Source organism: Ovis canadensis, chromosome 7 (genome assembly GCF_042477335.2).
Source record: "Ovis canadensis isolate MfBH-ARS-UI-01 breed Bighorn chromosome 7, ARS-UI_OviCan_v2, whole genome shotgun sequence".
NCBI lineage: Eukaryota > Metazoa > Chordata > Mammalia > Artiodactyla > Bovidae > Ovis > Ovis canadensis.
Window position 1 is genome coordinate 27,457,566 of NC_091251.1, and position 12,530 is coordinate 27,470,095.

A 12,530-nucleotide genomic window follows, 5' to 3' on the forward strand; every position below is an offset into this window, starting at 1 on the left:
TCATTGCCTTGTTTCTAATTCTTTAGTCTTTCATCTTTAAGTATAATGTTGACTATAGATTTTTCATAGAAATCATTTATTGGGTTGAGAAAGTTCACTTTTATACTTGGTTTGCTGTAAGTTTTTTTAAAAATCAAGAATGTTGAATTTTTGTCAGATGCTTTTTCTGTATCTATTGAAATGGTATTATGTTGTTTCTTCTTTAGTTTGTTAACCTAGTGACTTAAATGTTGAACCAACCCTGCATTCTTGGGATAAGTCTCTGTTGGTTATGATATGTTACCCTTTTTTAAACATAGTCATGTAGTATAGTCATTTTTTTATAGTCGTATAGTCATTTTTTAACTTTAATATGATTGGATTGGATTTGCTAAAGTTGTGTCATGAATGTTTGTATTTATGTTCATGAGAAGCAACAATGGTAGTTTTCTTTCAATGTATTTGGCTTGTTTTGGTACTGTAGTAATACTCTCTTCTTGGAATGAGTTGAGAAATATTCTTTTTAATTTAGGGGCAAGAGTTTTAAAGTTGTTAGTTCTAGTCTGAAAGGTGTTCGTGATATTCTTTTATATGTTTTTATTATCTATAAACTCTGTAGTGATGTCACTTCATGTTTCTTATTCTTATTTGTGTCTTTTCTTCTTTTCCTTAGTAGTATTGCTAGAGGTTTATCAATTTTATTGATCTTCAAAAGAAAGTAGCTTCTGGTGTTGATTGTCCTCTCTCTCTCTTTTTTTTTTTTGTTACAGAGTGTTCTGTTACATGAATGCCTGGTCATTCTCCTATTGGTTGATAGTTTGTGTAAGAATAATCTTAATGGAAACTGTGTGACTAATGTTTATGATGAAAATGCATTCATGTGTGCTCAGTTGGGTCCCACTCTTTGTGGCCCCATGGACTGTAGCCCGCCAGATTTCTCTGTCCGTGGGATTTTCCCAGTGATAATACTGGAGTGGGTTGCTAGCCCTCCTCCAGGGGATCTTATTGACCCAGGGGTTGAACCTGTATCTCCTGCATTGGCAGGCATATTCTTTACCTGGGAATCCGATGATAAAAATGGTAAAACCGTAAGGATATGAATAAATGGACACAGGTACAGTACTCCAGCATAGAAAGATTAAAGATATAAAGATATCAGCTCTTAAAATAAGTCATGGGTATAATTTTGCTCAAAATACCATTGAACTTTGAGAATCATGACAAAAGGATTCAGAAGTTCATCTTGATAAAACATTTGAATTGATGTTAAAGTTCTGAAAACAGAATAAATGGAGAGAAACCTAATAGAAGATATCAAAACATAGTGAAACTGTAACAGTTAAAAACATAGGGTGCCAGCGCCAGGATAAAGAAGACCAATGAGAAAATAGCCTGGAAATGGAACATATTGGATATAAGGATTTAATATGTGATAAAGGAAGCACACATATCCATAAGGTAGAAAGATTATTTAATAAATAGTGTTAGTATAACTAAGCAATTTGGAGAAACAAAAATTTATATTTTAAAAAATATTACATATTAAAATATGTTCCAGATGGATTGATAATTACATGGAAACAACAAGCCAAAGAAATGAATTGTGTACTGAATGAACCTAAGGAGGGAAACAACACAAATTAACAAAGGAAGTGATTGACAGATAAGATGACATAAAACTTAACTTTGAATTATCCAAAAATATTGCCAAAATGAAAAAATATAACAGACGAGGGGAAATATTTTCAGCAAATTTCCAAGGTTAATATTTTTTTAATATATGAAACTCTATGCAAATGTAAAAATAGGCATAGGACAAGATTGGACAATTAACTAAATAGGAAGTTGAAAACAGGAAAAACATTTTTGATACAATTTAAACTACTAAGGAGTTACACAGACCTACCCATTAAATTAACAGCAACTCTCAGGCAGGCCAGAGTAAAATGCAATAAGTAGATGTACAAATTGGTAATGGTCTTTCATATATGTGTATATATATATGCTATATATATATATATATATATATATAGTGTTACAAGCATTTGAAAACTACTCTTGTGATAAAATTCATTTTAAAAGATCTCAATACCTTTTGACCCAGAAAACCTACATCTGGGAATTGATCCAAAGAAAATAATAACTATACCCCTCTTTCCAAAAAGCGAACATATAAATCCTGTACACAGAGTTGTTTTCAAATAATGAAAACTTAGAGAAACCTAAATGGCTAATCAAAGGAGTAATTATAATTTTCATATACCCCATAGATAGAATACAATGCAATAATTAAATATGGTAATAGAGATTATAATTGAAAATGTGATGAGTAATTTTTTTAAAGCAAGCTTTCAAATTATATGTATAATTTAAGTGGTAAGAAATATGTAGAAATGACAAGCAGTTATGATGAGGGTATAGTGGGAAACTCTTTTCCTGTTTTCTGTGATCAAATATAATGCTAGTCTGTACTTAATAGAAGTACAGTACTTAGATCGGGAAGCTAATAGTCCTGTTACGAGAAGAGCATGGGCTTTGGAAATGTGTAGATCTGAGTTCTAGTTTGGGTTCTGCTTACCTAGTATGAGGCCTTGACAGTTGCATAACTACTCAGAACCTCAATTTCTAACTCTGAGAAAAGCTTTGTTTATGGTTGTTGTGTAGATTAATAGTAGTATATTGCAGTTGTTGATAGAAGTATTGTTGTCATGTGACATTTGGAATAATGTCAGTCAGCTTAAAAGCAGTCATAAATTTCAACGGCAAACAACTAAGATTTATTTTTCACTTACGCTGCTTATTATCTGTGAATTGACTGTGGCTCTGCTCTGTGTTCTCTCCACTTTAGAATCAAGCTAGACTAGAAGGAAAGATGTGGACAGGTCTTAAAGGTCTGCTCTGAAGTGGTACACTTCCACTCATATTTCATTGACCAAGGCAACAGTGACACTGTGTCATAATCCTCCTTTGGGGAAGGGGTCAGTACAGAGGGGCAGCAAATATTTGGGAAAAATAATATATGCTGTGACAAAGAGTGTGTTCAGTGCTTTAAAAAGTCTGGTGTGTGTCTGGAGGAGAAAGATCAGAATGGTGAGTAATTCTGAAATCTTGCCTGAAATACAGTGGAAATATTCAGTGGAGACAGCGGGGCACATTACTGCTATCTAAAATATTTGAAGAGTGCCTGTAACTGGCTATACTATATGACATCAATGGGTGGGAGTTAGAGCATTATGTTTTGATTCAGTGTAAGGTCATAAGGAGAAAGGGAGACAGAAAAGGAAATTGGTGCTTTTTAAATATCTTACCTCATTTATATTTATATTTAAAATAATCCTATGAGGGTTTTTGTGTTTGTGTGTGTTTAAGTATTGGAGAAAACAGTACCTAAGGTCACATGGCAAATAAGTGGTAAAACCTGTTTCAAATCCATGTCTGTGTGATCTCATCTCTCTCCCACTAGACTTGCTACTCTGTTTGGCTGCAAGCTTTCTTATAATTACACTGTACATCACTAGTCATCTTCTGTCTGACAAGAGTAATGACCACTCTTCCCTCATCTCTAAAATGTTTCAAAGTATATAAATGGAAGAATTGAAAGGAATGTTGAATTCCTGAATTTGAATTTAGAATTTGAATTTAGATCAGTGGTCTACAAGCTCATTTGATCTTTGTACCCTTTCAGAAAAATAATTTAGCATGTGCCATACAAGATTTGACATAAAATTTTAGATATTTTTGTGAATTAGATTTTATGAAAAATCTATGCATCTCTTAGATGCGTATCCTCAACATTGGAGGTCATTGTTTTGGATGATTGGTAAGGCTTACTTTTCAGTATAAGATTCCATGATTCTGTTTGGCCTGAATTTTTCTGAAAGGAATAATGATAGCTTAATTAACTTTTAGAAAAAATTTTGAATGGTCTGTTACCTAAGACCAAAACTATAAATTCACTGGCATTCATAACAAAATTAAACCTGAAAATCAAATAGTATGAAAGATGGTTTTCCAGGTAGCCAGTTAATAATCCTGTGAACAGTTCAGTCTACTATTAATATATATATAAGAGGATGTAAAGGGGTTACTATTAAAAAATAAACCTGATTTCTATGTGTGGCTCAAAAAACAACCTCGTTATTTTAGTTCTGTCTTTTCTAAGTCTGTGTGTGTGTGTCCAGAACTTACTGTACTCATATATTCTAAAAGAATCTGAAACTTTGCCTAGAGAATAATATTATTTTTGATACTTGGAAACTTATTTTAGTACTGTTTTACAACAGAGCCAGAAATCTAAATCAGGCGAAGCCTACTGGACTAAAATTTTGAGAGAGACATATCCTAAGTCAGAAACAAAGAAGTTACTTTCATTGCCTGAAAGAGGAAACTGTTTGCTTTTCTACATTCTGGTCCTTGGTTATCTGCTTTTTGCCAAGTTGATATTTCATAATTAAGATAGCTTTCTGGTTATCTTAACTGTTTCTTGGGGATAAAGTCTTTAAGAAAAAACTTTCCCAACATAGGCAAAACACTCCCTGACATAAATCACAGCAGGATCCTCTATGACCCACCTCCCAGAGTAATGGAAATAAAAGCAAAAAATAAACAAATGGGACCTAATTAAATTTAAAAGCATTTGCACAACAAAGGAAACTATAAGCAAGGTGGAAAGACAGCCTTCAGAATGGGAGAAAATAATAGCAAATGAAGCAACGGACAAAGAGTTAATCTCAAAAATATACAAGCAGCTCATGCAAAAAAAATAAACAACCCAATCAAAAAATGGACCAAAGAACTAAACAGACATTTCTCCAAAGAAGACATACAGATGGCTAATAAACAGTTGAAAAGATGCTCAACATCGCTCATTATCAGAGAAATGCAAATCAAAACCACAATGAGGTGCCATCTCATGCTGGTCTGAATGGCTGCGATCCAAAAGTCTACAAGCAATAAATGCTGGACAGGGTGTGGCGAAAAGGGAACCCTCTTACACCTTTGGTGGGAATACAAACTAGTACAGCCACTATGGAGAACAGTGTGGAGATTCCTTAAAAAACTGGAAACAGAACTGCCATACAACCCAGCAATGCCACTGCTGGGCATACACACCGAGGAAACGAGAAGTGAAAGAAACACATGTACCCCAATGTTCATTGCAGCACTGTTTATAATAGCCAGGACATGGAAGCAACCTAGATGTCCATCAGCAGATGAATGGATAAGAAAGCTATGGTACATATACACAATGGAGTATTAATCAGCTATTAAAAAGAATGCATTTGAATCAGTTCTAATGAGGTGGATGAAACTGGAGCCTATTATACAGAGTGAAATAAGTCAGAAAAACACCAATACAGTATACTAACGCATGTGTATGGAATTTAGAAAGATGATGACGATGACCCTATACGCGCAACAGCAAAAGAGACACAAATGTAAAGAACAAACTTTTGGACTTTGTGGGAGAAGGTAAGTGGGGAATGATTTGAGAGAATAGCATTGAAACATGTATATTACCATGTGTGAAATAGATCACCAGTCCAGATTCAATGCATGAGACAGGGCGCTCAGGGCTGGTGCACTGGGATGACCCTGAGGGATGGGATGGGGAGGGAGGTGGGAGAGGGGTTCAGGATGGAGGACACATGTATACCTGTGGCTGATTCATGTCAATGTGTGGCAAAAACCACCACAATATTTTAAAGTAATTAGCCTCTAATGAAAATAATTAATTTTTAAGAAAAAAACCTTCCCAGATCACAGAAAGCAGAAATACAAATGTAGATGTGAAGAGATACTCCTATCAGTTCAGTTCAGTTCAGTTGCTCAGTCGTGTCCGACTCTTTGCAACCCCATGAATCACAGCACGCCAGGCCTCCCTGTCCATCACCAACTCCTGGAGTTCACTCAAACTCACGTCCATTGAGTCGGTGATGCCATCCAGCCATCTCATCCTCTGTCGTCCCCTTCTCCTCCTGTCCCCAATCCCTCCCAGCATCAGAGTCTTTTCCAATGAGTCAACTCTTCACACGAGGTGGCCAAAGTACTGGAGTTTCAGCCTTAGCATCATTCCTTCCAAAGAACACCCAGGACCGATCTCCTTCAGAATGGACTGGTTGGACCTCCTTGCTGCCCAAGGGACTCTCAAGAGTCTTCTCCAACACCATAGTTCAGAAGCATCAATTCTTGGGCGCTCAGCCTTCTTCACAATCCAACTCTCACATCCATACATGACCACTGGAAAAACCATAGCCTTGACTAGACGGACCTTTGTTGGCAAAGTAATGTCTCTGCTTTTCAATATGCTATCTAGGTTGGTCATTGACTTGAAATTGTAGATCCAACAGTACTCTTTTGGATTCCTTTCTCATTCATTTGTACAGCTTTTTTGGACATTTGTGTTTGGTGGTAGTTTTGGAGGAAGTGTTGCTTGCAGGTAAGAAATGGCTAACTTCAGCTACTTTTTCTGCACCAGTTTAAGTGGCCCGCAGGCTGGGAGTTCTTTGGTATTAAAAGTGATCCATTTGTTCTAGAAAATTATCCTGGAAAAGGACAGTTTAAATAATTTAATTTGCTATTCTTCATTTTCAGTCTTTCCTTCATTCAACAATCATTTAGTGCAGAAATATAGCAAACAAGAAAGATATTTACCACTGATTTCAAAATATATTCTTTTCTTTCCCCACCTCTCCTTCCTTCCTCTTCTCTCTATTCCCTTCTTTCCCTTCTTTTTGTAACTCCTTTCCTCCTTTGAGATAGTAACCACAGGCAAATTTTGAGGTCTGTTCATCTAAGGATAGGACAAATCATATATGATATTTATTTTATAAAAATTTTGTTGGTATAGTTAGTTGGGGGGGTGATAAAATTCTTAATTTGCCTTCAAGTCCAACTGTCGTCTCACCTATGCAGATCTCAAGGTGTATGTATATATTTGTTACTTAGCTCAAAAAACATTTATCTTTAAATGGCTTTGTATTGTTTTAACTAAAATTAATATCAGCATGTTTTTATACATGTCCTTTTTAGATGCAGATGTCTATGATCAGACACTTAGCACATATCTAATTTTTCAAATGCCATAATTGACTTGTTATCTAAAAGCTAGCATCCATCCTAGTTAATTAAAGGCTTGTGAATGGTTACAGTTTTTTGTTCTGTTTGCTATTGTGTTCCATATTGATGATTTTGAAGGTAATTAAAAAATATAATTCTTTTCTTCTTTAGCATCAGACAACAGTCAGCGCTTTCGAGAAACCTGTTTTGCATTTGCCTTGACACCACAACAAGTGCAGCAGATCAGTAGTTCCATGTAAGTTGTCTCTGAGTGTAACTTGTAGTTTGACCTTGTAGTTTTGTCTATAATAAGTGACTTTGAAACAGTATATTCAGGGGTGAGTATTATTGTCATGCAAGTATTAGTACTGAAAAAATTATTAGAGTGTTAGTTATCATAAGAACTGTTAATATTTCTGATATACGTTCTGGAGTTAGCTGTGTCTTTGAATCAGCTTTCCTGTGTATGTCTTTAAAATAATTTTAGTTCTTACCATGTCTTTTCTAGGGATATTTCTGGGACCAAATGTGACTTCACAGTGCAGGTCCAGTTAAGGTAAAGTATTGACTACAGTATATATTCAAAGTTTAAAAGTCAATATTTCTTAAAGATGTTTAAAATCTTTCTGATTTTCAGTAGGTATTTTCTGTGTCCTATATTTAAGCCATTAACTTTTAAATACTCTCTAATTTAGATTCTGTGTGAGACATCTCCTGATAAATTTGAAAAGCAAAATGAAAATTTTCCAACGTGGTACTGTCCCATATTCAGTATCTTTTCTTAGCCCATTTCTTCTAAGAGTATCTAAGACATCTTTTATGTTAATGTCTCTCTCATTGCTTACATAAACCATCTTATGCTGTTCTTTTTACTCAGTGACTATTGTAGTGTAGACTTAAGTGCCCCACACTGTTCTTGTTGCGATAGAGAGAAGAGAAAACAAAGACGATTGCTTTCCTCCGGAAGCTATTTTCCCTATAAAGTTGGAAGGTTAAGTCAAACACACAGCCCAGTCTCAAAATCAAATACTAGGTTGTATGTACAGATTGTATACATACTAAGAGATCAGAAAAGAGATTAAAGAACCAGCTCAGTTCTTCATGGAATAACGTGAAAACCTCTGATCTAGACTTAGAAATATTGTGAAGAAAACTGAGAAAGCAAAGGAGAGATTGAGATCTTGGTTTTGGAAGGTACTGACAAAGGTGTTTCTGTGTGAAAGGTGCGTTATCCTCTGTCAGGGGCAGATGATGATAATGACTGAATGAAGGGCTAAAATTTGATGCCTTCATAAATAATTACATATTGCTGTAATATTTTTTACTTCCTGCCTCAATTTACATTTTGTTCATACTGGTATGTGACTTTGTCTTTTAAAACAGTGGTTTTCAGACTGTTGCTTGAAGCCACCATTTGGGGTCTACCCTCTGGCTATCATTCCACCTTCTCCCCCACCCCAACTCTCTTACCTGACACACACACATACACACTCTGAACCAAAGTAGTGCTGCTTTGGCCTGCTTTTACATGTTTGACTTCTGGGTTAGTTTTCGTTTGAGGAGAATATCCCAAGACTAAATTTGCAAACCGTAGTTCTAGAATAGAAGATCCACCTGCTATCCTTAGCATTACCGTACATGCATTCTTTAAAGCAGCAAGAGGTATTGATCTCATTCCAAAGGAAGGTTTTCTTTCTTTCTAAGATAAACTCAGAGATTCTAAGGGAATTGTGATGATTAAAAATGGCTTCTGAAGTGAAAGTTGCTCATTCATGTCCAACTCTTTGAGACGCCATGGACTGTAGTCTGCCAGGCTCCTCTGTCCATAGCATTCTCCAGGCAAGGATACTGGAGTGGGTAGCCATTACCTTCTCCAGGGGATCTTCCCAGTCCAGGGATGAAACCCAGGTGTCCTGCATTGCAGGCAGAATCTTTACTGTCTGAGCAACCAGGGAAGCACAAGAATACTGGAGTGGCTTAGCTATTTTAAATTCAAATTATCTCCGGAACTTAATGGAAAAAGAACCATTTTGTATTATACTGGGGAATTATTATGTGGTTCTTTGTGTTTTGCTAAATTGTTTTCATCCCTACACTGCCCATCCCCCACAGCAATCCCAGGATATTAAGTTTGGAGTGTATACCTTCTACTATCCTAATTATAAGTCTTTATCTAAAACATGAAAAACAGTTTGGTCAGAATTAAGATCAGTATTTTCTCTATTAGATTCCTAATCTGTTTTCATTTATCTGTTTCCCCTCTCCACCCCCATGAACATCTGTATAGAAACTTTCTGCTATTGTTCCTTTTTTAAAAAAACCTTTGGTTTGTAAGAATAATTTAGATTTTCACTTTTCACATAGTTGAATAGGGGTCAACTTGTCACATGGATTTTGGTTTTCGGTGGCTTCCGGCAGCCAGGTCCATGTTTCTAATTTCCCACAGTGTTGGTATAATTGATTTGAAACTGGAGCATCCTCTGACTTTTGCTGTGTGAAGAACTGGCCTGTCATAGAAGGTTCTGCTGGGGTTAGAGATGATCTTGTGGGTGTTGATATCTGTGTGCTAAGTATATTTTGAGAAAATCTTTGTAGGTTGGTAATTCTAAACCTTTCTATGACTCTCTAACCTCTTTGAGAATGTAATGGAAACTATAGATTGTCCCTGCTTAAAGATGACCATATATGTACCTATAAAATTTTATATAGAAAATTGTCCCATTTGTGGACCTTCCCTCACACAGATTCCATGGCAGGCAGATTATTGAGAGAAGATACTTGTGCTTCTTGTGTAAAACTTGTGTAAAAACAATGAATATTTCATAGAATTCAGAGATAGCATACTTAACATATAACTCAAAAAGTTCTGTAAACATTCTGTAAAGGTGGGATGAACCTTAGCTCTATATTGGGAACAAGGAAGTAATTGAGAATTGTTGTCTTAAATAGCAGATTAATCTATTTCTCAATCTATGTAAGAATGAATAGAGTAAGGAACTTCCCTGGTGGTCCTGGGGCTAAGCCTTTACGTTCCCAGTGCAGAGGGCCCAGTTCGGTACCTGGTCAGGGAACTAGATCCCACATACCACAACTAAGACCTGGTGCAGCCAAATTAAAAAAAAAAAAAAGAGAATGAAAAGATTGAGAGTGTACAAATTATGTAGCTGTCTTGGTTTTTCCTGAAAGATTACGCATGTAATTTAGAAATAAATGTTTTTGTGAGTTTCTAAATAGTATTCTAAACACGTGGATATAATACAAATAATGTCGTTATTCAACATCCTCAGTTTTCAGGAACTAATGGAACACTTGAACTTGGTGGACAAAACTTGATCCTGGAGCTTGACTTCTAGCATTTTCAGTATATTCTGCTGAGAACCAAAAAAATGTGTTATAGACAAATAAGTTTGGGAAATACCATATGTTATATCGGGCTTCCCAGGTGGCACAGTGATAAAGAATCTGCCTGCCAGTGCAGGAGATACAGCTTCAACCTCTGGATTGAGAAGATCCCCTGGAGGAGAAAATGGCAACCCACTCCAGTATTCTTGCCTGGAGAATCCCATGGACAGAGGAGCCTGGCGGGCTACCACCCATAGGGTTGCAAAAGAGTCAGACACGACTGAGCACACACACATACATTTCCCTCTTAAAAATTTACAGTCCTTATTAGCTTTGAGATGTTCTGTACAGAGAAAACTTAATTGAATTTTTTCCATTGAAGAATGAGTGCTTTTACCGAATTTCATTGTTTTCTGTCAAATATCAACATGAATCATCCATAGGCATATACATGTCCCCTCCCTCCTGAACCCCCTCCCTACACCACCCCTCTAGGTTGTTACAGAGCCCTGATTTGAGTTCCCTGAGTCATACAGCAAATTCCCATTGGCTATCTGTTTTACATATGGTAATATAAGGTTCCATGTTACTCTCCAAAATTTCTTAAATGTATTCAACCCCAGAGCACCCCACCTCAACCCCCCAACCCCTACCCCCGCCAGCATGCTTGAACAAATGACTGGAAATACTATGAGGACAACTACAGGTTAGTAGTTGTGACTACTGAAACTCTACATTGACAAAATTATTTATTTTGATCCTATTTAAATGCATTTATTCGTAGTATGAAATGTCTAGTTTTAATAGTTGTTGCTGTTAAGTTTGCCCATCTTTTAGATTAGCTATGGAACAGAAATATCAATGAGATCATCTTTTAATAAAGGAAATTAAATTTGTTCTTTATTGTTTAGGTTTTGTTTATCAGAAACCAGTTGTCCACAAGAAGATCACTTCCCACCCAATCTTTGTGTGAAAGTGAATACAAAACCTTGCAGCCTTCCAGTAAGTCCTAAAAGCTATTTTTCCAGTGCATTGCCAACATAGCTAGCAAATAAGTCATCACAGCTGTTGTTAATCATAGTTTTTCATTAAGAAAACGTCTTTATTTTGGATGTATATTCATGTGACTGAGTGAAACACTTGTACCAACTATGTCCAATTAACAGCTGTGACATTAGCTATGGAGACATAGTCTAGGACTTGGAGTTGGGTGTGGTAGCTTTTAGTATTTTATTTAATTTTGGGATGAAGAGATTGTTTCATCAAACCTCAGATGTATTCTTGTGTCTGAAACCTTGTGGTAGATGGGAGATATGAAGACTGCTGTGCATTTAACGAAGGAGTGGGGGCTATTGTTGCTCACCTTTAAAATAGTCCTTATGTGTTTATCCAAGTTGTTTATGAATTCAACATGATTCTTAAATTTTTAGAGATTTTTAAGTTCTATCACCAATATTTTTCTCAGGTTTACTTTAATGAGACTGTAGGGTAGTTTCGAGAAACGTACAGAAAACTCTTACAAATGTTTGCTTCTCCACTTTTAAATGGAAATACTCATATTTTCTAATATGTAGTTTGTAGGGTGTGGTTTTTTTTTAAGGAATGGAAGTTGAAATGGTTGTGGAAGTAATAAATAGAAATGTTATATTTCATCCTTAGGGTTATCTTCCACCTACTAAAAATGGTGTGGAACCAAAGCGACCCAGCCGACCAATTAATATCACCTCACTTGTCCGATTGTCTACAACTGTACCAAACACCATTGTTGTTTCTTGGACTGCAGAAATTGGAAGAGTGAGTAAATTTTTGTTTCTTCCAGACTTTTGTTTTATAAGGAAGGGTTAAGCTCTGTGGCTGCTTGAGCTTATATATAAATAAAATGGGTATAAAATGAGTTACCAAAGGATTTATTTTTTGTCTCACAGTGAATTTTCAACATGTTCCCATTTTAAAAATGGGATCTTGTAATATTCAATATTTTATAATGATAACTTTCACTAAGTATTTTCATAAACATCTTCCTATGTCATTTCATGTTCATCTGTATGAAACAGCTGCATCATATTTCAATACAAGTATCTATAGTTTAGCCTGTTCCCTATTGTTGAACATTTATTTGATTGTTTACTTCAAAGAACATTTTGAAGACT

The 12,530-nt window shown here is 35.7% G+C and overlaps 1 protein-coding gene across 2 annotated transcripts in view; it reads left to right on the forward strand.

Annotated features, from left to right (window-relative positions):
* Positions 1-12,530, forward strand: part of PIAS1 (protein inhibitor of activated STAT 1) — a 128,723-nt gene that overhangs the window by 73,555 nt on the left and 42,638 nt on the right. For both annotated transcript variants that reach the window (XM_069595478.1, XM_069595479.1), the window contains exons 3-6: positions 7,210-7,294; positions 7,547-7,594; positions 11,292-11,382; positions 12,040-12,174. In XM_069595478.1, the coding sequence (XP_069451579.1) occupies positions 7,210-7,294; positions 7,547-7,594; positions 11,292-11,382; positions 12,040-12,174 (359 nt within the window). The remainder of the gene's footprint in view (positions 1-7,209; positions 7,295-7,546; positions 7,595-11,291; positions 11,383-12,039; positions 12,175-12,530) is intronic.